Genomic DNA, 26,608 nt, shown 5'->3' with positions numbered 1-26,608 from the left:
CAGATCATCTGGAGTGGCCCAGCTATATAGGTCTCTACCCTCGCTGGCTAACTCTAGTAGCACAAGCACTTACGTGCAATAACCACGAAGCCAGCAATGCTAACAGGTGGAACCAAGATGTAAATCATCTGCATGCATTTGTTTCCCAAAATCCTTCTATTCTGTCCCTTCCCACCTCCAACGGTGGGATTCAAGCTATATATATATCTGACAGGTAAGTTTCATGAACCAAAAATGATATTGTTATGATACAATAAAGTTTGTTCATACTTACCTGGCAGATATATATAATTAAGTACCCACCCACCTCCCCTCAGGGGACAGTGGAAATAAAAATTATGAATAGAAAATGGGACTGGTTCCTGATACCCGCCTCCCAGCGGCGGGAATGGGTACTAACCACCTGGCCGACCACTGTGTGTGCCGGAAGTTTTTGAATTTCTGTCGGACTTCAGAAAATACAGCTATATATATCTGCCAGGTAAGTATGAACAAACTTTATTGTATCATAACAATATCATTTTTTCAGGTTACGACAGTTTGAAAGTGCACACACACTGCAAACCCACCTCGAAACTCATCTAGACAAGTACAAAGCCCAGTATGGTGTTCTTTTATTTCTCTATTCAGTTATTTTGACCAAGGTAAGTGCCGCAGCATTTTTTATCAGATCTTGTGCGTATAGTGGACCACCTGTATTCGTGTTCTCCAGATTCGCGGACTCACACATTCGCGGATTTCTCTCTGGAACGTTTTCCCGCATTATTCGTGGAAATTTTGCATATTCGCGGTATTTTTCAATGGGAAATATCCACAAATGCCTGTTTTCTTTTATCAATTTAATCATAAAATGCACTTTTTGTGATAAAACTATTAAAAAAACCAAGTACTATAAAAATTTTGAGTGGGTTTTTCTTGAGTTCTAACTAACAAAATAGGCTGTTTTCAGCATTTTTTTTATAGGGGTTCCAACTATTTGCGGGTTCTAACTGTTAAGGGGGGGGGGGGGGGGGGGTTCTGATACACATCCCCCGCAAATACAGGGGGACCACTGTATATGGATTATTTGAAATACAGTATTATACTACAAGTAATGAGTGTTGTGCTACATTTTTTAATGCTATGGTATGGGGACCCTTATACCCTATGCAAGTGTAAATTTTTGTTTATACTGTATGTACATTTTCTTGCTAAATAGTACTTGTGGATCTTCTTTTTTATAGGGAGTGAAAACTGTCAATGAGGAACTTGGTGATGTTGGTGAAAGTCTAATTGATGTGAGCCAAGGTCACGGTGGTCAGGGTCTCATAAATCTTTTAATCACAGGTCATGCATCTTCCTATGTCTGGGATGATGTGAAAGATGTAGGGGGCCTGAGTAAGTTGCTGTTTGTATTTGCTGTAGTCATTCTAGAGTATGTAAATGTAAGTTTTGTACAAGTAACTTACCCAGCAGATATATACTTAGCTATAGACTCGGTCGTCCTGACAGAATTTCAAAACTCGCGGCACACGCGACAGGTTTGGAGGTCAGGTGATCCACCATTCCGCCGCTGGGTGGCGGGGTCTGGAACTATTCCCGTTTTCTAAGCCATAATTTCTCTGTCGGTTGAACGGACAACACCTATTGTTCGTTCCTCCATCTTGGATTTCAACTCGTTTGCCGAGAATTTGGATTGGTTTTTTTGGTGACGTATTCTGTTTTTTTCTCTGGCTTGGCATACGCTTATTGTGGACTGTTTTTCGACTTTGGTTTTGACTACTCTTTCACGATGTCTGACGCTAAGGCTTCACCTATGTTTAGAGTTTGCAGTAGGGAAGACTGTAAGGTTAGGCTGCCTAAATCGGCATTGGATCCTCATAGTATTTGCGCTAAATGCAGGGAGAATGAATGTTCTTTTATTAACACCTGTGTGGAATGCGAGAACCTTACGGAGCTTGAATGGAAGGAATTATCATCATATGTTAGGAAGCTTGAGAGAGATAGAGTGAGAAAGGCTTCAGCTAGGTCATCTAGTAGATCTTGCTCCTTAGAACAAGAAATTAACTCTCCTTCTAACAATTTTCCCTTAGCCTCAGCTGCTTCTCCCTGTTCTGAATCCAAAGATTCTTCGTCAGAGAGGGAAAATGTAAAAGCTTCAATTAAGAAACTTCAAGCTCAGCTACGAGCTCTAAACCAAGGTAAGAGTTGGTGATTAGTGACTTGTGCAGTGTCCCCAGTGCAGTGGATGGGGCGTTCTGACCGGTTCCTCATTGCTCCTAGGCCTAGACCTCCTTCCAACTCCCAGGACCAGGGAGGAGGAATGTCGAAAGCCGCAGGGAGGATGCAGACATCCCCAACGGTCAGGCGTCCCTTCGGAGATCCGTTTGTGTAAGTCCCAGGCTGCCTTGTCTATTGCCGTAGAAAAAGGCGTCCTAAAGGAGTGTTTTTTCGGCCTCAGACTCTTCCTCTCCTAAACGAGGATGGAGTTCGGCCTCCCTTTTCGCGCCCGTTTGAGAGAGCCTGGAAGGCGCCTAAAGGAGACGCGGCTGACTCCAGCCCAGAGCGTTTTCCCGAGGATTGGCCTTCGGGACCTAAGAAGACGAGACAAGAGGAGCCTGCTCTTCAGGATCCGACCAAGAAGTTTGTTTTTGGTTAATCTGCAAGAGCAGTTAGCTTCGCTCGTAGGCTCTTTTGCTAAGGACTCTTACAAGGAGGAAGGATGTCCCTCGGCTCCCATGTTTTAAGAGTTCCGCTAAGCGTCCTGCTTCGTATAGGAGAGAACTCTCACGATCTCCAGGGCGTTTATCGCCTTCGTCGAGAGACTCGTCTGATAGAGTTGTTCTCCTGAGAGAAGAGCCCTTTCGCCCTATAGGCTGTCTTCCCCGAAGCGTCCTCTTAGACGCAGCGAATCGAGCAGAAGTCTCGATCGGTTTAGGTGCAAGGAACCGGAAAAAAACCGCTATTTAAGGTATCAGGATCCCTTGGGTCTTCAGGACCAGGAGCCAGACAGGCGCAAAGAGGCAGCAAGACGCAAGAAAGGGCGTCAAGAGCCTCTTAGAACACAGGATTCAGGACGTCAGGATTCTGCTAGAAGGCAGGAATCAGGACGCTATGAGCCAGGACGCCATGAGTCAGGGCGCCAGGAGTCAGGGCGCCAGGAGTCAGGGCGTCAGGAGTCAGGGCGCCAGGAGTTGGGACGCCAGAAAACAGGACGCCAGGAGTACGTTAGGCGTCAAGTGTTAGGGCGCCAAGAGCCTGTTAAGCGTCAGGAATCCGGACGCGGGGATCTTTTCAAGCGCCCTGAATCAGGACGCCAGGAGCCTAGCAAGCGCCACGAACCCGACGAACCTAGACAACAAGAGTCTAGTAGGCACAGAGTGTTTCCGACAGACAGGAGCCTCACTCTTCGTATAGGAGTGCTAATGTTTCCGCGCTCCCCTTCTCGGGAAAGGAGTTCTTCTCCCGGGAAGAGCCAGATCACTCCAAAACGATCTCCTCTGTAGATCAGTGGACCAGGTATCGGAAGACGAAGAGCCTGTTTAGATGTAGCAGTTTCGGACTACAAGAGACTTTCTCTTTTGCTGCTAAAGGAGTTCGGAGACTCCCTTCATCCTGCGGACCCTCCTTCACCAGGATCGTTGATGTCCAGCACTAAAGCTCTCAAATCGTCTTTTCCTTCGTTAAGATGCGCCCCGCTCTTCTTTGTATGAAAAAGGCATTAAAAACTTTTTCAGAGTGGTTGACTTCCAGAAGGGAAGCGGGCAAGACAGTTTTTTTCCTGCCCTCCTTCCAAGTTAACAGGCAAACCAGAAGGTGGTACGAGACCAAAGAGCCGATGGGGTTAGGTCTGCCTTCTTCCGCGGATGCGGATTTTGCTTCCTTAGTGGACTCTGCTAGGAGGAAGTCGTTGCTGTCTGCTAAGGCGACTTGGGGCATGTGTGAGCTGGACCACCTTCTAAAGGGCCTCTTTAAAAACCCTAGAAGTCTTCAACTTTATGGACTGGGCTTTAGGGAGCATTAGCGAAGAGAGCTCAGGACACTGACTTTGTTTCCATGGAGGAACTTTCGAGCGTCCTGGCTTGCCTGGACAGAGCGGTCATGGACGGTTCTGTGGAAGTTGCCTCTCTTTTGGAACGGAGTATTAAAGAAGAGATCTGTCTTTAGCTCTTTCTTAGCAAGAGCAGTATCACCCTGCAAAGGACATCTCTTCTTTTTGCTCCTTTATCCACCGCCACACACAAGAGAACGGTTAGAGAGGTTTCGAAATCTCTTACGGAGAAGGCAACTCAAGATCTCCTCACGCACTCAGCCAAGAAGTTTTAGGCCGGCAGTGCCTATGAGAGAAGAAAAAGAGAGACCCTCTTTTGTTCAGCCCTTTCGAGGGGCCTCCTCTTCTAGAGCCCCTCTTAGAGGTAGAAGACCAGAGAGAAAGATAGACCATCTAGAAGGTCCTTCGGGAAGTCTAGGTGAACAGGAAGTCCTCCAGACGAAAGTAGGCGCCAGGCTACTCCACTTTGCCAAAGTCTGGGCGCAGAAGGGAGCGGACTCCTGGTCCCTCTCTATCCTGAAAAAAGGATACTTGATCCCCTTCAAGGGAAAAATCCTCCCTTGACGACAACTCCAAGGGAGTTGACCGCAAGATACTCGGATCCGGTCCGAAAGCTTGGCTATGTTGCAAGACAGTGGAACAGATGATTTCCTAAGGAAGCGGTAGAACTGGTTCAAGATCTCCAGTCTCCAGGATTCTACAATCGGCTATTCTGGTACCGAAAGCATCGGGGGGATGGATGACCAGTTCTAGACGTCAGTGCCCTGAATTTCTTTGTCTTGAAGAAGAAAATTTCAATGGAGACGTCTTCCTCTGTTCGATCTGCTCTTCGTCCAGGGGACTGGATGGTGTCCCTGGACCTTCAGGATGCGTATTTCCATGTGCCAATTCATCCGGCAGCAAGGAAGTATCTGAGGTTCATGTTCCAAGGGAAAGTGTTCCAGTCCGAGCGAGTGCTTCGGACTTTCGACTGCCCCTCAAGTCTTTACGGACATCATGAAGAATGTAGCTTATTGGCTACATCTGGAAGGGATCAGGATCTCGTTATATCTGGACGATTGGCTAATAAGAGCCCAATCGGAGAAAAAATGTCTGGAGGACCTATTAGTTCTCTAAAGTTTGACAAAGTCCTTAGGACTTTTAGTAAATCACGAGAAATCCATGCTGACTCCCCAGCAAAGTATTGTCTATCTGGGGATTCAGATGGATTCTCAGGATTTTCTAGCGTATCCTTCGCAGGAAAGGAGAGAACGCTGCTTAGAAAAGGTGTCAGTCTTCTTAAGGAAAGAACATTGTTCCGCGAGGGAATGGATGAGCTTGCTGGGGACCCTCTCCTCGATGGAACAGTTCGTTTCCTTAGGAAGACTTCACCTACGACCCCTTCAATTTTATCTGAAGGAGAAGTGGGATTGGAAGTCCAACAATCTGGGAGATACTTTTCCAATCTCGAAACGGATCAAGGAGAATATCCGTTGGTGGTTAGATCCACAGAAACTAAGCAAAGGAATCTCCCTTCGCTACAGAACCTCGCCTAGCGTTGTTTGCAGACGCCTCAGATTCAGGGTGGGGAGCGACCCTAGGTTCGCAAGAGGTGTCAGGCATTTGGGAAGGAGAACAAGTGTCCTGGCACATAAACAAGAAAGAGCTAACAGCCATTCATCTAGCTTTGGTTCATTTCGAGGAACAGGTCTCAGGTTCTGGGGATTCAGATTCACTCGGACACACAACAGCCCTCGCTTATATAAAGAAAAACAAACAAGGGGGGACGCATTCCTTTTCCCTGTACGAATCAGCAAAGGATCTGCTGATTTGAGGGCACAGGAAAGGAAGATCTCTCTCCTCACAAGGTTTGTGCAGGGAGAGAAAAATGAATCCGGTGCAGATCTGTTAAGCAGAAAAGAACAAGTCCTACCCACGGAATGGACTCTCAATCCTCAGATTTGCCAACAACTTTGGCATCTGTGGGGAAGGCCCAATATAGACCTGTTCGCGACCAACAAGAATCACAGATTAGAAACCTATTGCTCCCCGATCTCGGATCCTCAAGCAGTAGCAGTAGACAGCTTTCTGCTAGATTGGACGGGCTTGGACGCATACGCCTTCCCTCCTTTCAAGATAGTAGGAGAAGTATTGAGGAAGTTCGCTTGCTCGGAAGGAACAAGAATGACCCTCATCGCTCCCTTCTGGCCGGCTCTCGATTGGTTCACAGAGGTGCTGGAGTGGTTAGTGGATTTTCCAAGATCGCTTCCACTAAGGAACGATCTTCTCAAACAACCCCACTTCGACAGGTTTCACAAAAACCTCCCCGCTCTAAGTCTGACCGCCTTCAGACTGTCGAAGGACTTGTCAGAGCAAGGGGCTTTTCACGAGAAGTGGCGAAGGCTATTGCAAGAGCCAGAAGAGTCTCCACTTCTAAAGTATATCAGTCGAAGTGGGAGTTGTTTAGAAGATGGTGTAAGGAAAAGAAGATATCCTCCTCCAGTACCTCTGTAACTGAAATCGCAGATTTTCTCCTATATTTGAGGAAAGACTGTAACCTGGCAGTTTCAACAGTGAAGGGTTACAGAGTATGCTGGGCCTCAGTTTTCGACATAGAGGAATAGATCTGACAAACAATAAAGATCTTCATGACCTTATAAGGTCTTTTGAGACCACGAAAGAACATGTAATCAAGAAGCCTAGCTGGAACTTGGATGTGGTCCTCAAGTTCCTAATGTCGGAAAAATTTGTACCGTCTCACGCAGCTTCGTTTAGAGACTTAACAAGAAAGTCTTTATTCCTTTTTGCGTTAGCAACAGCCAAGAGAGTTAGCGAGTTGCAAGCTTTGGAAGGTAAAGTGGGGTTTAAGAAGGATTCAGCGATTTGCTCCTTTAAACCAATTTTTCTAGCGAAAAATGAAAATCCCTCAAAGCCTTGGCCAAGAAGTTTTGAGATAAAAGGAATATCTTCATTAAAAGGGCAGGGAGAGAAACTAGAAAGGACTTTGTGTCCAGTCAGGGCACTCAAGTTCTACCTGGAGAAGAAGAAGTTGCTGAAAGGTACAGAAGAAAGTCTTTGGTGCTCTGTAAGAGATCCGAAAGAGCGATTAAGAACGCCCTTACATTCTTCATAAAAGATGTAATAAGGGAAGCTCACCTTAAATGCGAAGAAGAGCATTTCAAGGTTCTCAGAGTGAGAGCTCATGAAGTGAGAGCCATAGCTACGTCTATGGCATTTCACAAAACATGGTCGCTTCAGACTCTTATAGAATCGACATTTTGGAGATGTAATTCGGTGTTCGCCTCGAATTACCTAAGAGACGTTAAAATTTCGTACGAAAAGTGCTTTGCTCTGGGAGCGTATGTTTCGGCGAATTCAGTGCTGGGAGAAGGGGCTGAGGCTAATCCTTCCTATTTAGTTTAAGGCTTAAATTACTGTTTATTGGTGGTTGTTTTTATTGGTTAATTGTCAGAGGGAATAGGGACCCTCTTACAATTCATAGATTGTAACAAGACTAACATGGTCAGGTGATCGGGATTGGCTTCAGTGCTCTTTGTGATTTGTTTAATAACCATTAAACTCTGTCATGTAAGAGGGCGAGTCTCAATGATATGACAAAAGGTCAAGGCTCTACCATGTAAGTGGGTCAGCCCCATTGGTACGATCCAGATAGGCTCTGTCGCGTAAGCGGGCTAGCCCCCATTGACACGATCCAAAGAGTTATTCAACCATAGGTTCATTCCTCGTTGAAGCTCTTGAGGCAAGCAGACTCATCGACAGTAGTCATGAAGTCTTCAGCCCAATAAGGTAGGAACTATGGATTATGTTATCCAAGAACATAGGTTGTTTTTTCCCTGTTTTTTAATGTATTTAGTTTAAGTATTATTTTGTTTTTAGCTGTCTCTTGCCCGCCACCAAGGGTGCCAATCAGCTAAGTATATATCTGCTGGGTAAGTTACTTGTACAAAAATGATATTGTTAAGATACAATAAAGTTTTGTACATACTTACCTGGCAGATATATACGATTAATGGCCCACCCAGCCTCCCCTCAGGAGACAGGTGGAAGAGAAATTATGGCTTAGAAAACGGGAATAGTTCCAGACCCCGCCACCCAGCGGCGGGAATGGTGGATCACCTGACCTACCTGTCGCGTGTGCCGCGAGTTTTGAAATTCTGTCGGGACGACCGAGTCTATAGCTAAGTATATATCTGCCAGGTAAGTATGTACAAAACTTTATTGTATCTTAACAATATCATTTTTGTTCATGAAACTTACCTGTCAGATATATATATAGCTGTATTCTCTGAAGTCCGACAGAATTTCTAAAAACTTACGGCACACGTAGTGGGAGTAGGGTGGTTAGTACCCATTCCCACCGCTGGGAGGCAGGTATCAGGAACCATTCCCATTTTCTATCAGATTTTCTCTGTCGCCAGTGTTGTAAACAACTGTTTACAGCACCTCCGCCTCAGGATTTTGGAAATCTGTTATTGCTTGAGTATCCTCTTGACTTTTTGGTTTTTGATATTGGATCGATAGCTAGGCACACGTTGACTGTGGATTGTTTGGATTTTGGCTTGGTTTTTTTCTCCTTGAATAAGATGTTCTGGGTTCTAGGTTTCGGCATAGCGCCAGGGGTATATGAAGGATGAATGTAAGGTGAGGCTACCAAAGGCTTTGGTTGACCCTCACACAGTATGCAAGGGTTGTAGGGGACAAGTGTGTACGTATGATTTTCGCTGCACTGAATGCGAAAGTTTAACTGATTTGCAATGGAAGACGTATGAATCCTACGTTAAGAAATTAGATGCATGACAGGATCAAGCGAAGGTCTTCCTCCAGGAGTAAGTCTGGTAGCAGACAGGGTATTAATGTATCCCCTTCTAACCCTCCTGTAGAGTTTGTAACTCCTAACCCCGTAGTTTTGCCTTCGGGCCCTCAAGTGGTGTCTGCGGAGGGTAACGCCCTTTCTCTTATTCTGGATTCGTTGAAGACGCTAGAATCCAAAGTGCTTGCCCTAGAAAATAGGCAAAGTGTGAAGTGCAGTGATAGTGCCCCTAGTGAAGTGGAGGGGGCGTCAGATCGGCCCTATAGCGCCTCTAGGCTGGGACCTCTGCCGGACTCCCAGGACTCAGGGAGAGGGCATGTCGAAGGCCGAAGGAGGGTTACGGGGATCCCCCACCGATCTGACGTCCCTTCAGCAGTTCCTGTAGACGCTTCCCAGGCTGCTAAGGAGCGTGCGCGTGCACGCCTCCTTAAGGATTGTTTTTCGTCTTCCGACGCGTCCTCCCCGCGCAAGGGGTGGGAATCTCATTCAGATTCGCGGCCTCTGAAGAGGACCTTCCAAGATCAAGACGCTTCACGTCATGCTCTGTCTGATTGGCGGTCTTCTCCGGAAAGCGTAGCTTTTCCGCCTCAGAAGAAGACTAGGACGTCATCCGACGATGACGCCTCGAGCGCCCCAGTCGCTCTAGATCCTGGGCTTTTCCTGTGAGAAGGAAGAAGGCGTCCCCTCGCCTTCTCACAGGTGCAGCTCTACTCCTCGTAAGGAGACTTCGCAGACAGAGATCATCCTCGCTATGCAACGTCAACTGGATGCTTTGCTTAAGCAGAAGGAGGCGGTTCCTCGACGCAGGAAGGACGACAGACTGCCGATTAAAAGGACCAGACAGTCTCCCTCGCCTCCTCCTCGTTCTTCCCCGTCTCCTGGTTTTTCACCCTCTAGACTTAGTTCTTCTCCCCAGTGCTCGTCTAGAGGTGGCGGTAGACGTCATCTGACTCATGCTCCCTTGGAGAGAGAGAGGTCACATCGCGCTCCCCTCTCTTCTTGGCGAGAGGACGATCGGCATTCAGATTTCGACGCTTTTGCTGATGACGAAGTTGTACCTGTTGTACGGACTTCAGTACATGCTGCTCCGCGTAGTAAGGAACGGGCGTCTTCCTTTTCTGCTCCTCTTTGAACTGCTCGTTTCGACGCCCAACGTGACGCTTGTCAGGATGCAGGACCTGACTCTTCGCGGGACGCTCGAAGGGACGCTTCGCTGGACGTTCGAAGGGACGCTCGTAAGAACGCTTTGGACGCGAACGTGGAAGTTCGCACACACTCGGACGCTTTTCCCGAGACTATTGTTGACGCTTCACGGCATCGTGCAACATCATGTTCTCCACAAGCTTTAGTAACTGATCCTGCTACTGTGAAGGATTCTGTTTCTGATGCGCTCCCCGCTTCTTCTCGACATCGTTCGGCTATGAGACTCGGGGCTAAAGGACTTTTGCCTCTTCCTTCGGCGGTACATTCTGGTAAGGAAGAAGGGGAGTTAAGCTGTTCTTCTGAGGATGTTGACAGAGAGCAACCTTCGACGTCTGCTTCATCGGACTACCAAGTCTTGGCTCGGCTTCTCCGTGATTCGTTCGGAGATACCTTCCTTCCTTCTGCTCCTCCTTCACCTCCCTCACAATTTTCATCGTCGAAAGCAAGCAAGACGCCTGGTTTTATTAAAATGAAGACATCGCTATCGACCAAGAGAGCATTCCATAAGGTCAACACCTGGATGGAATCAAGGAAAGCACAAGGAAAGACCACCTTCGCCCTGCCTCCGTCTAGACTTAGCGGCAAGGCAGGGATGTGGTACGAAACTGGTGAAGATTTGGGACTGAAGGTACCTACTTCGGCGCAAGGGGATTTCGCCAGCATTGTGGATGCTTCTAGGAGATCTCTCCTAGCTTCAGCTAAAGTTTCATGGGCGACTTCAGAACTGGACCATCATTTGAAGGGCCTTTTCCGGTCCTTGGAAGTCTTCAACTTCTTAGACTGGTGTTTGGGAGTGCTCGACAACCAGTCTCGTAAGCCAGATTCGATTAGCCTCGGGGAGCTGTCCAGTGTATTGTCATGCATGGACAGGGCCGTCAGGGATGGCTCGGAGGAGTTAGCCTCTCATTTTTCTGCAGGCGTTTTGAAGAAGAGATCGCTTTATTGCAACTTTGCAGTTAAATCTGTCTCTCCCTCACAGAGGGCAGAGCTTTTGTTTGCGCCTTTTTCGAGCCATCTCTTCCCCCAGGCTATGGTGAAGGATCTGGCGGTAAGCCTTCAAGAAAAAGCCACACAAGATCTTTTGGCTCAGTCGTCGCGACGTCCTGCTGGCCCTTCCACGTCTTCAGGAAGCCAGTCTCTTAAGAAGCAGAAGTCCTTTCATGGAGGAAATTCAGCTAGATCTTCACCCCGAGGAAGAAGTCTTCCTAGAGGAAGAGCCCCGGCTAAGTCTAGAGGTAAGAAATGAGAGATCCGTCCTTCAGTCGCCGGTAGGAGCCAGGCTGCAGTTGTTCGTAGAAGCCTGGAGAGAGAGAGAGGCAGACACCTGGTCTCTCAACAGAAAGGGTACAAAATCCCTTTCGTAAAGCCGCCCCCGCTGAGTTCGACTCCCAGGGACTTGTCCCCATCGTATCGTCAAGAGAAATGGAAGATACTTTTCGATCTGCTCGAGCAGATGCTCGAGAAGGGAGCAGTGGAACAGGTCTTAGACCTGGCATCGCCAGGATTTTACAACAGATTGTTTCTAGTTCCAAAACAGCCGGTCTTGGATGTAAGTTGTCTGAACCTATTTATAGAGAAGCAGAGGTTCAAGATGGAGACACCTCAGTCAGTTCTGGGGGCCTTAAGACCTGGAGATTGGATGGTATCACTCGACCTTCAGGACGCTTATTTTCACGTCCCGATACATCCCCAATCAATGAAGTACCTTCGCTTCGTCCTGAAAGGGAAGGTATTTCAGTTCATGGCTCTTTGTTTCGGACTGAGTATGGCCCCATTTGTGTTCACCATCTTAATGAAGAATGTGGCGAGGTGGCTCCATCTTTGCAACATCAGGATCTCGCTCTATCTGGACGACTGGCTCATACGAGCCTCTTCGCAGACTCGGTGCCTGGAGGATCTGCAAACGACTCTGTCCTTAGCTGCGTCCCTGGGACTTCTGGTAAACTTCGGAAAGTCACATCTGACCCCAACACAGTCCATCGTGTATCCGGGGATTCAGATGGATTCAGTGTCTTTTCCGTCCCAGGAACGTTAGCAACAAGGCATAGAGAAAGTGTCAGCCTTTCTAGGGAAGGATTCATGCTCGGTGAGGGAATGGATGAGTCTGCTGGGGACCATTTCCTCGCTGGAGAAGTTTGTTTCCCTGGGGAGGCTACACCTCCGACCTCTTCAGTTCTTCCTGTCGGACAGCTGGACAGACAAGGACAACCTCGACATGATTTTAACCATCTCAGAAGAGGTAAAGAGCCATCTAAGATGGTGGCTCGATCCGTTGAAGCTGTCCCTCAAGCTTCGGAACCCCGACCTAGTGTTGTTCTCCGACGCGTCATCCACGGGGTGGGGAGCAACACTAGGAGGGGAGGAAGTGTCAGGCACCTAGAGAGGGTAACAGGTAGCCTGGCATATCAACTTCAAAGAGCTGGCAGCGATTCAGTTGGCGCTCCGGTTCTTTCAAGACAAAGTCTCCCGTCGCGTAGTCCAAGTCAACTCGGACAACACCACAGCCCTGGCATACTTGAAGAAGCAAGGAGGAACGCACTCTTGCTCCCTGTTCGCTCTAGCGAAAGAGATTCTTCTTTGGGCGAAGGCGAGAGAAGTCGAGAACGTCCGTGCGGATCTCCTCAGTCGGCAAGGACAACTGCTGCCGACAGAGTGGACCCTCCATCAGGACGTATGCCAGGAGCTGTGGGGTTTTTGGGGATGTCCTTTGGTGGACATTTTCGCGACATCAAGAACGTCGAGACTTCCTCTTTATTGCTCCCCGGTTCTCGATCCGGGAGCAGTAGCAGTAAACGCCCTTCTATGGGATTGGACGGGCCTGGACCTCTATGCATTTCCCCCCGTTTAAGATTCTGGGGGAAGTGCTAAGAAAATTTGCAGCTTCGGAAGGGACGAGGTTGACGTTAATCGCCCCCTTTAGGCCCGCAGCGGACTGGTTCACAGAAGTGATGTCCTTCCTGGTAGATTTTCCGAGATCTCTTCCGTCAAGGAGAGATCTACTCAAACAGCCCCACTTCAAGAGGTACAACAAAAACCTCTAAGAGGTTTTTCGAAACCTGTGGCTAAAGCTATTGCTACCGCGAGGAGGCCTTCATCAATCGCGGTGTACCAATCGAAGTGGGCAGCTTTTAGGAGCTGGTGTAAGATGAAGGGAGTTTCCTCTACCACGACCTCTGTGAGCCAGATCGCCGACTTTCTCCTTTACCTCAGACGAGATTTGAAATTAGCAGTGTCGACCATTAAGGGCTACAGAAGTGTTTTATCTGCAGTCTTTCGCCATAGAGGTCTAGACCTAGCGAATAACAAAGATCTCCACGATCTATTGAGATCTTTTGAGACCACCAAGGTGCCTCTTCCTAAGTTGCCTTCTTGGAACTTAGATGTGGTCCTGAAGTTTTTAATGTCGAGTCGCTTTGAACCCCTTCACACTGCATCTTTGCGAGACTTGACGAAGAAGACTGTATTCCTAACTGCTCTGGCGACGGCGAAGAGAGTTAGCGAAATACAAGCAATAAGTAAGCACGTCGGCTTCAAAGGGCATAATGCGGTCTGCTCTTTGGGGATGACGTTTCTGGCTAAGAATGAAAACCCCTCCGACCATTGGCCTAGGTCTTTCGAGATCAAGGGGATGGCGGAGATCATTGGTCAAGAGCCAGAAAGAGTCCTGTGTCCTGTCAGGGCTTTAAGAGAATACCTTCGGGGGGGAGAACAAGGAATTGTAGAGGTTCTGCGGAGAACTTATGGTGTTCGGTCAAGAGACCAGATATGCCCATGTCCAAGAATGCGCTGGCATTCTTTTTAAGGAACACCATAAAGGAGGCGCACTCATCTTGCAAGGACAGTGACTTTGGACTGTTAAGAGTAAACGCTCACGAGGTAAGGGCTATTTCGACCTCGATAGCCTTCCAGAAAAATATGGCCCTCAAAGACATTTTGAGTGCCACTTTTTGGAGGAGTAATTCGGTGTTCGCCTCGCACTACCTACGGGAGGTGAGAACGACGTACGAAAACTGTTACTCTCTTGGGCCATATGTCGCCGCAGACACTATTTTGGGGGCAGGAGGTAGCACTCATCCTTTCCCATAGAAAAGGGTAGGTGAGTTTTTTAATCTTTGCAATGTTTATGGTTGTAGGGTCGGCCGCCGAATGCGGACTTCCCTTCCATTAGCCTTTTTAATGTGGGAGTATTTTGTTAGGCTAACTTAGGTGGTGGTTTTGCCTCGTTGCCCTCAGAAGTATGGTCATGGTCTAGTCACATTGTGGTCACGTCCCCGTTGACAGATCATCTAGAGCGCACCAACTACACAGGTCACTACCTTGTTGGTAACTCTAGTGAAGCAGATGCAGGCTTGGGTGACAGTAATCACTAAGTCAGCTATGCTAACAGGTAAGAAACCAAGATGTCAATCATCTACATGTATATGTTTCCTAAAATCCTTTTCTGTCTCTCCCACCGCCAAAGGTGGGATTCAGCTATATATATATCTGACAGGTAAGTTTCATGAACAAAATGATGTTGTTAAGATACAATAAAGTTTGTTCATACTTACCTGGCAGATATATATATTTAAAGTACCCACCCACCTCCCCTCAGGAGACAGTGGAGATAGAAAATCTGATAGAAAATGGGAATGGTTCCTGATACCCGCCTCCCAGCGGCAGGAATGGGTACTAACCACCCTACTCCCACTACGTGTGTTGTAAGTTTTTAGAAATTCTGTCGGACTTCAGAGAATACAGCTACTATATATATATCTGCCAGGTAGGTAAGAACAAACTTTATTGTATCTTAACATTATCATTTTTCTCCTTAAAGTGAGGCAAAACTGTAGGTTTACATTACTTTTATACCTCTTATTTCAAGAAGACTTAAAATGTTTTATTATTATTCTAATATATTTTATTTTGATGTACAAATTTAACTTAATACATAATAAGAGTATAAAGTTTTATAATTATCACTGTAATAATTACAGGCCTAATTGGCATTTTAAAACGGCCGGCAGTAGGGTTCCTCACTCGGCTGGAACACCTTCGTTATGTTCAGGTCGGCTGGTACCTGAAAAACCCTACCAACCCAGTCTGGGTCACAGCTTCTGAAACACACCTCACAGGTTTGTTTTGTTTTCAATTTTAAATATCAGTGTTGTTATCCTTTCAGAGCCAAGAGTACTTTTTATGATAATGAGGTCTGCACATATACTAATGGCATCCACTACTATGTCCCATGTCTGATGAGATTACAGTATACTATATTTAACAAAATTGAGAATGCTTGCTCTCCTATATGTAACACTGTGAAATTCACACTTCCCCTTGGAAGCATTACATGTTTTTTTTTTTTTTTTATGAATTTTGCAGTTTTGTTTTCGTGGTGCAAGAAGTTGGTAACACCTGACTCAGAAGTGGAGAGAGCCAAGCAGGTTTTCAGCTGGTATGACACGGAAGGCAATCGCTTCATCCAAAGAGAGAAGCTTAAAGATGTTTTAGGGAAGCTTGATCTATGCACAGATGATGACTTGTGAGTTATTTGTGTCTATGAATTTGGAAACTTGGATGAGTTTCCTTTTTAAAAAAATTTTTGTTTAGCTTTTGTCAGGTTATAGCATTAAAATTTCTTTACATATCTCTCAAAAAAAATTTAATTTGTAATAAACTTTCTATTTTACTATAGACTTGGAGACCTAATTACCTTTGTTGGCAGGTATTGTAGTATGTAGTTAATTCAACTATAGTAATAACTGAAGATATAGAGAAAATTAAGTCAATTATTTTCCTGCCATAATATCTTGAATATTATAGCATGTAGTAGAGGTAAAATGGAAAACCTGGCACAATGTAAATGATGACCGACTATTATCTATAAATCTGACACAATGTAAATGAAGATGATGACTGTGACAATTGTGTATGACGGTGAAAATTTCAATATGTAATGCACCTTGCCATGCTGTGCAAAGAATTTAACTAGGTTATTGTGAATAGTTAATCAACATCAAGAAACAAAAACACCAACTTCATCATTCAAAATCAAATGCAGTACTTTTGCATTCAGTTAAATTATATTTTTCTTATAAATCCATTCATCATAAACTGTCTTTACTCCATGCTGATAGTTCTCAGCCACAACAATTTGGTAAATCTTGAAAGAAGAAGAAACCTACTGCACATGCCCAGACCCTTTCTATGGTCTCCGAAAGGCAGAACACGAAGGAATAGGAATGCTTGCCATCAAGGGAGAAGACAAGCCTTCCTAAGATGGTACCTTCATATTGCCTCTTGCTAGCAAATCTCCTCCATTGCTCAGGAGACCAAAGATAGCATATAGAACAAGGGGTACTTGCACTGCAAACGTTAGCTCTGCACCTACTACAAGTGGGATGTGGATCTGTAGCCAAGATAAGTAACAGGAACAAGGGCTGTTACCATCTCTAGGACATCATCTTTGAAATGACATCATCTCTGAAATCTCATTGCATTTTGTGAAATGCAAGAAAAAGAGAGGCAAAACAAAATCAAACAGAAAACACACAACAAAAGAAAGAAAAAAAACTAAAACGCCGAGGCGTAATACGTGGAGGAAGTGACAAAATAATCGGCTTCTTGAAAAAGATGGGCACCAAACTGTTTTGCTACGAAGGCAGTTAAAGAGAAACTGGTATGATGATGCGTAGCAGGGTAAAGAAGGTCACACAGCTCCTCCTACTTCCCTATTGGCCGACGCCCGCCGCCATCAATTCGTTTTGCTATTCCTAACCAGACTCCAGCTGGCGCCAGAGATTTATGCCTATGTGAAGACCGAAGGTTTGTTAGTTATGAAAAATACAAAAGGCTTAAACATTTTTCATTTATTTCTAATGTGTTTTTTTAACATTATCACCTACTATAAGGATATTTACCTCTGAGTCAGTGGTGTTTGCTGTCATGAGCCTAATGCAAGTAGTATTTCTTGTTTTCAGTTTGATCCTGTCCTTTGATCTTCATGAACTGGCACAAATCATGGCACAGATGAGCACTGGCTGTCATTTTTAGAACGTGATTCATTTGAATTATATTCCAGTAATTTCTTCCATTATTAATTGTTAGCCATTGTTCAACAGGGGAATTTACTGTTACCATTTTTTACTTTACCACTGATATGGAAACTAAGAAAATTATCCTATTGTTAAGACTGAAGGTTTGTTCACATATGAACAACTAATTTTTGTAACCTTTATACATTCACAGTGATGGTTACCTCATACATATTGTTATTAACAGTAAGATGATATTGTCATGTTACAATAAAGTTTTATACATACTTACCTGACAGATACATACTTAGCTATAGACTCCGTCGTCTCCGACAGAATTTCAAATTTCGCGGCACACTCTACCATAGGTCAGGTGATCTACCGCCCTGGGCCCTGGGTGGCAGGACTAGGAACCATTCCCGTTTTCTAATCAGAATTCTTCTCTTCCACCTGTCTCCTGCGGGGAGGCTGGGTGGGCCATTAATCGTATATATCTGTCAGGTAAGTATGTATAAAACTTTATTGTATCATGACAATATCATTTTTATACATTCAACTTCCCTGCCAGATACTATATACTTAGCTGATTAGCACCCATTGGTGGTGGGTAAGAGACAGCTAACTACTGAAATAGACAGGTAAACAACATATGTTGTAGGTATTAATAAACCTTGGTTCCTACCTTATTAGGCTGAAGACTTCGCGGCTACTGCCTTGGAGTCTGCTTAGCCTCAAGAGCCTCAGCGAGATATTGATCTATGGCTAAGAGTTCTTGTGGGTCTGCCAATGGGGTTCTCTTATCCACTTACTCGGCAGAGCCTAAAGGCCTTTTGTCATTGGGTGCTATTCACTAACATGACAATACACCTTGTTCAAGGAGCACAACACCGATCCCGATCACCTGATCCTAACATCCATGTTAGTTTCTAAGATTGCAAGGAGTTATCCCCGAACTCCTTACACAACCAAAAACTCGAAACATAATTACACGTTCATTTATACAAAATATACAAAAAAAAAAAATTTGTACTCCCCCACTAGCCGTACATACCCTTGATCCCCTACCAGCAATGACACTATGCGCCCGTGCGACATCCGTGAGCTTGCTAATAGAAAACCAAGCACATATCTGACAAGAGGGTTTATGTACGATAAATCAAAATATTTTAAGGATCAGTCTTTGCTCCAAGACCCAGCACTGTATCTGCTGATACAAATGGACCTAGAGAGAAGCACTTCTCATAAGTCACTCTCACATCCTTCAAGTAATGAGATGCAAACACTGAATTGCACCTCCAATAAGTAGTCTCAATGATGTTTTTAAGAGACATATTCTTTTGGAACGCCAAGGACGTTGCTACTGCTCTCACCTCATGGGTCTTAACCTTTAGAAGACCGAAGGATTCCTCCGAGCAGTTCTTGTGTGCGTCCGTAATTACGCTTCTCACAAAGAAGGCCAAGGCGTTTTTGGACATGAGTCTTTTGGGGTTCTTCACAGCACACCAAAGACCTTGTTGACAAGCTCCCATCTGTCTCTTCCTCTCTAAATAAAATTTAAGAGCTCTCACTGGACAGAGAGACCTCTCTGTCTCTCTGCCTATGAGGTTAGATAGACCTTTTACTTCAAAGCTTCTGGGCCAAGGTTTTGACGGGTTTTCGTTCTTTGCCAGAAACATTGTCTGGAACGAGCAGATAGCAGCATCTCCTTTGAACCCCACTGTGGAATCCAGAGCGTGCAATTCGCTCGTCCTCTTGCTGTAGCGAGAGACAACAGGAATAAGCATTTCCTAGTGACGTCGCGGAAGGAAGCCAGATGTAAAGGCTCGAATTTATCCGAGGAAAGGAATTTCAGGACCACGTCCAGATTCCAACTAGGTGTTCTAGGAGTTGCTGCTTTTGAAGTTTCAAAGGATCTAATTAAATCGTGTAGATCTTTGTTATCTGCAATTTCTAGCCCTCGATTTCTGAATACTGAAGACAGCATGCTTCTGTATCCCTTTATTGTTGATACAGATAGGTGTGATTCCTCTCTCAGAAAGAGGAGGAAATCGGCAATATTAACTAAAGAGGTACTGGAGGAGGACAGCTTCTGACTCTTACACCACCTCCTAAAGACTTCCCACTTCGATTGGTATACTCTTCTCGTTGAAGCTCTGCGGGCTCGAGCGATAGAGCCCGCAGCCTTGCGAGAAAAGCCCCTCGCTCTGACAAGTCTTTCGATAGTCGAAAGGCAGTCAGAGCGAGACCTGGGAGGTTGTGATGAAACCTCTCGAAGTGGGGTTGTCCGAGTAGATCTGGTCTGTTTGGAAGAGATCTGGGGAAGTCCACTATCCACTCCAGTACCTCCATGAACCATTCTTGGGCTGGCCAAAATGGGGCTATTAGTGTCAACTTCGTGCTCTTTGAAGCTACGAACTTCCTGAGCACTTCCCCCAGGATCTTGAACGGGGGAAAGGCGTAGGCGTCCACACCCGACCAATCCAGGAGAAACGGGTCTATTGCGAAGGCTCTCGGATCTTCTACTAGAGAGCAAAAGATCTCTACTCTTTTGGAGAGGAACGTCGCAAACAGGTCTATGTGAGGTCTCCCCCACAGGGACCAAAGACTTCGACACACTTCCTCGTGTAGAGTCCATTCTGTGGGAAGGACCTGATTCCTCCTGCTCAGTCTGTCCGCTCTCACATTCTTTATCCCTTGCACAAATCTTGTGAGGAGAGTTATGCCTCTTTCTTCTGTCCAGGTTAACAGTTGTTTTGTTAACTGAAAGAGGGAGAAAGAGTGCGTGCCTCCTTGCTTGCGTATGTAAGCCAGAGCCGTGGTGTTGTCCGAGTTTATCTGTATCACCCCGCCTCTGACTATCTCTTCGAAGAACTTTAAGGCTAGGTGTATGGCCACTAGTTCCTTGCAATTGATGTGCCAGGACACCTGTTCCTTTGTCCAGGTGCCTGACACCTCCCTTGCTCCTAGCGTCGCTCCCCATCCCGACTCCGAAGCGTCGGAATATAACACTTGGTCTGGGTTCTGCAGGGCAAGCGATACGCCTTCGTTCTTTTGAAGAGGAAGGATCCACCACTTCAAGTGATCTTTTATCTCTTGTGGAAGCGGGAAGATGTCCGAGAGTTGTCCCGTCTTCCAACTCCACACCCCTTTCAGGAAAAACTGAAGAGGGCGAAGGTGAAGCCTCCCCAGAGAGAAGAACTTTTCTAGTGAGGACAGGGTCCCTAAAAGGCTCAGAAAATCCCTCGCTGAACTGCTCTTTCTCTCTAAGAAGCTCGAATTTTCGACAAACCTCGAGTGATTCTTTCTCGTGAAGGAAATACTCGAAAACCCCGAGAATCCATCTGAATCCCCAGATAGACCAAGCTCTGGCTGGGGATCAGCTGCGACTTCTCGAGGTTCACGAGTAATCCCAGCGATTCTATCATGTTTCTTGTTACTGATAAGTCCTCCAAGCACTGAATCTCCGACTTGGCCCTGATCAGCCAGTCGTCTAAGTAGAGGGAGATGTTTATTCCCTCTAGGTGAAGCCATCTTGCTACATTCGCCATCAGGTTGGTGAATACCTGCGGAGCTGTAGACAGACCGAAGCACAGAGCCCTGAATTGAAAAATCTTGTCTCCTATTACAAACCGAAGATATTTCTTTGACAAATGGTGAATGGGAACGTGGAAATACGCATCTTGCAAGTCCAGAGAGACCATCCAATCTCCTGGACGAAGAGCCGACATTACTGAGGCGGACGTTTCCATACGGAACTTCTTTTTCTGAACAAAGCGATTCAGAGCGCTTACGTCCAGTACTGGTCTCCACCCCCCGATGCCTTTGGTACTAGAAAAAGGCGATTGTAAAATCCCGGGGAGTGTGGATCCTGCACAAGTTCGATGGCCTCCTTTTCCCACATTTGTTCCACCATTTGAAGGAGTCTTTCTCATTACAGGGTCTCTGTACCTCGCTGACAGTTCCCGAGGCGTAGATGTTAGGGGAGGACTGTCCTCGAAGGGGATTACGTATCCTTTCTTTAGGACCGAGACTGACCAAGGGTCGGCTCCCCTTTTTGCCCATACTCCTGCAAAGTTCAGGAGTCTGGCGCCCAATGGTGCTTGAAGGAGCAACAAGTCATTTAGTTTTCTTGAAAGGTCTGAAGGAAGACCTTCCTCTCTTGTCAGAGCTCTTCTTTCTGGCAGGGGGACGAGCCGCTGCACCTCCACGAAAGGGCTGCTGAGGAGGACGAGAGTCTTTCTTAATCGTCGACACTACAGGGCGTCCTTTCTAGGACGTTTGTACCAGTAGGTCTTGTGTCGCCTTCTCAGTTAGCGAGCGAGATATATCCTTCACCAACTGAGAAGGAAACAGATGATCCGACAGAGGGGCGAACAATAAAGCAGTCCTCTGGCTCGGAGAAACCCCTTTTGATAATAGGGATCCATATACTGATCTCTTTTTCAGAAGACCAGCACCAAAAAGGGAAGCCACTTCTCCCGAACCGTCCTGTACTGCCTTGTCCATGCAAGACAGGACGCTATGGAGAATCTCTGGGTTTTTAAGAAACTCCGGATCTTTAGATTTGTTGGCCAGAACTCCGAGTGACCAATCCAGAAAATTGAACACCTCTAAAGTGACAAAAAGTCCCTTTAGAAAGTGGTTCAACTCCGAAATGCTCCACGTCGATCTGACCGATCCTAAAGAGTGACGTCTAGAGGCCTCCACTAAATTGGAAAAGTCCGCATCTGCCGAGGCAGGAAGAGAAAGACCCATAGTCTCTCCTGTCCCATACCAAATACCTCTCTTTCCATGGAGTTTGGAAGGAGGCGTGCAGAATACAGTCTTTCCCAACTCTTTCTTCTTGTCCATCCAAGAATCTAAAGAATGGAGGGCCTTCTTCATAGAAATTGCAGGCTTCATTTTCAGAAAGGCCGAAGATTTTGCCGTAGCCGAGCTCGAAAAGAGAGAACGAGGAGGAGGAGGAGCCGCCGGACTAAGAGAGTCTCCAAACTCTTGTAGTAACAATGAGGCTAAGACCTTATAATTCGAGAGTCCCTCATTTGCAGGAGGTTCGTCATCAGACAACTCGTCCAAACCTCGATCAGACGAAGGAGAAGGCTCTCGTTTGGAGGGAGAGTCCTTCCAAGACCTCCTACGATCTGAAGGAGAGGAGCTTCTATTTGGAGAAGAGTCATAAATTCCAGGAATGAGTCTCCGACTCCTGCCTCCCGGGCTCTTGACTCTTGCACTCCTGCCTCCTGACTGCCTGGACTCCGGATCCTTGCCTCCTGACTCCGGAATCCTGGCTTCCTTGCCTCCTGGATCCTGCCTCCTGGACTTCCTGACTCCTGGACTACTGCCTCTTGCCTCTTGCCTCCTTGGGACTCCATGACTGCCTGCCTCTTGCCTCCTGGCCCTTGGCCTATTGCCGGGTTGACTCCACACTTCCTGCCTCTTGCCTCTTGCCTGGATGACTCCACACCTCCTTGGCTCCTTGGCCTCCTGGGCTCCTCCGGCTCTTGGCTCCTGCCTCCTGGGTGACTCCTCACTCCTGGCTCTTGGCTCCTGCCTCCTGGGTGACTCCTCACTCCTGGCCGGTGCCAGACGCCTGATCGGTTCATCCACGTTCGTACAGGAAGCCTCACCTCGAGTAGGAGCATCGATCCTGGCGGCAGATACCTCCATACGTCTGGAGGACCTTTTGATAGGAAGGGAAGAGTCTTTCCTTCTAGGAGGCTCCTTTGAAAGGACTCCTACAAAAGACGAAATCTGCTCTTGCATAGCCATCATGAACCTCTTCGTAACCTCCTCTTTATCCTCTTCGGGAGGAGGGGAAGGAGGAGGGGAGGAGTCCATAGCCTCCACCTCCTGACTCCTTCTAACTCTGGTTGACAGAATGGCTCTTCTTGCCTTCTTAACTCCCGAAGGAGACTCCTCAGGGAAGTTTTCCAGGCTCGAGTCAATCGTCGGAGCCTTCCAACTCCTCTTGAGTGGTCGAGAGCGATCTGAATCCCTCCAATCACGTCTCGGAGATGAAGATCCCGACGAAGAAAAACACTCACGCAGGACGCTTTTGCAATAGCGATCCTTGGCAGTCTGGGGTGTCACAGAAACCACCGAAGGGACACCTGATCGGTGGGGATTCTCCACAACCTCCTTTCGGTTTTCGACATTCCTTCTCCTCTGGGCATGTGAGCTTGGAAGAGGTCTAGACCTAGGAGCGTTGCGGAGCCGACCAGATGCCCCCTCCACTACACTGGGGACACTCATATCACTGTCCACTGAAAAATCACTAGCCTTACCTTGCAGGGCAGCCATTTTGTTTTCCATCAACTTGAAGGCTGCTTTTAGATCCGCAAGTTCTTTCGCTGAATCTACAGGTTCTGCAATAGGAGAAGGGGCTGCAATGGAAGGAGAAGTAGCAATACTTACCCTTGGGGAAGATCCCAAGCTAGGAATTAGTTCATTAGATCTCGAACTACTTAAACTTCTTTTATAAGAAGCCTTCCTCACTCTTTCTCTCTCTAACTTTTTCAAATAATTAGTTAGATTCTTCCATTCATTCTCACTCAAATTCTCACATTCCTTGCAAGTATTAGTGAAAGAACATTCATACTCCCTGCAACCCTTGCATACAGTGTGAGGGTCTACCGAAGCTTTCGGCAACCTCACCTTACAGCCTACATTCACACAACGTCTCACAACCATTCCAGTGTCAGACATTTTTAAAGAAAAATCCAAAATCAAGTCCACAAAACAGTCCACAAAAGCGTATGCCAATCCAACAATCCAGATACGTCACCAAAAGTCGGTCAAGAAGATCAATTGCCGGTGAAAAAAGAAAAACCAATCGAGAGGAACCAACAACAATGTTGATGGTCCGGGCAACAGAAGAATTCTGATTAGAAAACGGGAATGGTTCCTAGTCCTGCCACCCAGGGCAGGGCGGTGGGTGGCAGGACGGTAGATCACCTGACCTACCGGTAGCGTGTGCCGCGAAATTTGAAATTCTGTCGGAGACGACGGAGTCTATAGCTAAGTATATATCTGGCAGGGAAGTTGAATGTATAAAAATATTATTTGCTAGTCATGTTGTTTCTATCGTTCCCCCTTTTTGCATATTATTATTAGTACTTTTTTTAGAAGTCAAGTTGGTAGTAATCATTCTTCAGCACACACTCGTAGTCATGGTTGAAGTCCTGTAGATATTTTTTGTCACCCTGAATTTGGTGTGCCCATCATGTATGAGCCAACAGTATTCACTACAGAAGATATGTGTAGTGTGGCACTGATCCCTCTTTCGAGATGGTCATTAAAACATTTATCCAAGGTTGTACCATGTGCACCTATGTGCTTCTTACTCTTCCTCATCACATCGTATGGCGCCATGCCTGTCGCTGTCAAGACTTGGGTCTTGTCATACAAGGTTTCTACTTCCTTGATGCTGCCTCATGTCAAGAGCACTGAAGTCAGGAACAGCAATCTTGTAAAGACACAAACCTTCCAGTCTAATTGTCTCCACAAGTGTCTTTCCACAGGTGGTCTACCCATCACTCATGGGAGGGACTTGCCTTTCTTCATCACATTCTCTTTCAGCGGTACTTGCCTTTTCCTTCATTTGTTGCTTCTATCTACTACAGCCTTGGTGGCTTCATTATCTGTGGCCTTGACTGCTCTCATGTTTGCGACTGCAGCTGTGTATAGCTCTTCCTTACACATAAGTGCTATTAAATATGTGATGCATATCAGTGCTCCTGTGCACACAAGAAAGAAATAGAAAGAATACTTTTTAATTTCTCAAACTAAGGAGCCTATTTTCTGTACTCGTCATTTTTTATAATTTTGATGATCATGCAGACAAGACAGTAGGGGAATTCTGGAGAGTTTAACAGCGCTGCACTCAAAATTTTTGCAAAGTCAGTGAAACATACCTGTGGTTGAAAGTGGCATATGCGTCACTGGCTTACCATACATACTTCTCAGTAATGCTGTGAGTCAGGAGACTGTTAAGACCGTGAATGTAACAAATCAATAATTATTGGTATATGGTGAAAGAAGTGTTTTACTACGTCATTCACCTGTTGGACACTTCCTGGGACTCCCAGAGTTGCTAGAGATTAAATGAGGTTTTAATTACTTTTTCCAATTGGATGAAGTGAGTTGAACAATATTGTATTTTTTCATAAGTGGCTGCCTGTCATAGGTAAAATAAAGAAGCTTTTTCTTGTATGGACTCAAACTTTGTAAACTATGATCATTTTTATATGTAAATGCAAAGACCTCTTAGCTCTTCCACCTGTTGGGCATAAAGGCATAAGTACAAAAAAGGCTTATATTTGTGAGATATGAAGTTGTAAGAATTTTGTAAATTAACAATCATTCCCCACCTTTCGAGGTAATAGTTGTCGGTAGTGTGTATTTATGTTTGAAGAAAAATTAGGACCTTTTATTATATATATTTTATCATTCCAGTGTCCAGTTTATGATGATGGAACTCGATCCTGACAATATGGGTGTTATTTTATATCATAAGTTTGTTGAAACTTTTTTCTCTCCGGAACAAGCTTACTCACCACCTGACACATTTCTTGTATATCATTATAATGGTTTAGAATCTTCATGTCCGTCGAATAAGGTAAGCAATTCAGATGTCTTCTATATTGCTTTGACGAATCTTGGTCTTCTAGCCACACTGTACTTTTCAAGTTTTGCACATATCCATCACACTTGGCTTGGGAGTTTACCAGATTTTAAAAGAATTTCCATTCCATTACCAAATATGGATGTGAGATAAAATTGGTTATTGAAAAAAAAAAAAAAAAACAGGAAATACAGCAATTATTAGAGTAATGTATGACAGGTAGTCCCCAGGTTACAGCTGTCTCGGATTACAGCACATCCTTCCTTATGGCACTTTTTCAAATTTATTAATCAATAAATTGGTACGTACTGGGTTACGGCTGATGTTCCAGAGTTACGCGGATTATATGGTGCCATAAACACTTTAACCATATAAAGTCTTTCTATTTTTGTACACACAGTTATCTTATAATATTCTGGCTTACCCAATTTACGACTTACGGCATGCTACTGGAATGGAACCCCCACTGTAACCCAAGGATTGCCTGTACATACTGTATTTCAGTATTTATGTACTACCAGACTTGATGAGTTTCACACGTGTAATTTGCAAATAGTTTTGGAAACTAAGTAAATTAGGGGATATTTGTATGTACATGACTCAAGAATGTTTAATGATGATGAATTTGATACTGGACTGTTAAAACGAACTTGACCAAAACATATCCTTCCATTTATATTTTGAAAGTAACATGCTTAAGCATATCTACTGATATCAAACCCAGGATGTCATTTGAGGTTGACTGAATTTTTTGAAATCTGAAGTTTATTATGTGCTACATTTGTAGTTTTATTATAGTTCTCTGTACATAGTCAAAGTTGTTTTAGTATATCTAGTGCATTTAACAGTGTTCCTTTCATAGTATTGCTCTATAATAACCCCAGCACAATTGAAAGTATTGACGAGAACCTTTGATTTTCTCATCCTTC

The 26,608-nt window shown here is 45.6% G+C and overlaps 1 protein-coding gene across 1 annotated transcript in view; it reads left to right on the top strand.

The window, feature by feature from the left end:
• LOC135195534 (ubiquitin carboxyl-terminal hydrolase MINDY-3-like) overlaps positions 1 to 26,608 on the top strand; it is a 79,548-nt gene that overhangs the window by 45,830 nt on the left and 7,110 nt on the right. Inside the window, exons 5-9 of the mRNA XM_064221785.1 lie at positions 530 to 644; positions 1,224 to 1,377; positions 15,020 to 15,157; positions 15,405 to 15,564; positions 25,511 to 25,673. Coding sequence (XP_064077855.1) covers positions 530 to 644; positions 1,224 to 1,377; positions 15,020 to 15,157; positions 15,405 to 15,564; positions 25,511 to 25,673 — 730 coding nt within the window. The remainder of the gene's footprint in view (positions 1 to 529; positions 645 to 1,223; positions 1,378 to 15,019; positions 15,158 to 15,404; positions 15,565 to 25,510; positions 25,674 to 26,608) is intronic.

This window comes from Macrobrachium nipponense, chromosome 16, assembly GCF_015104395.2.
Source record: "Macrobrachium nipponense isolate FS-2020 chromosome 16, ASM1510439v2, whole genome shotgun sequence".
NCBI lineage: Eukaryota > Metazoa > Arthropoda > Malacostraca > Decapoda > Palaemonidae > Macrobrachium > Macrobrachium nipponense.
This window is presented reverse-complemented; position numbering and strand designations above follow the sequence as displayed.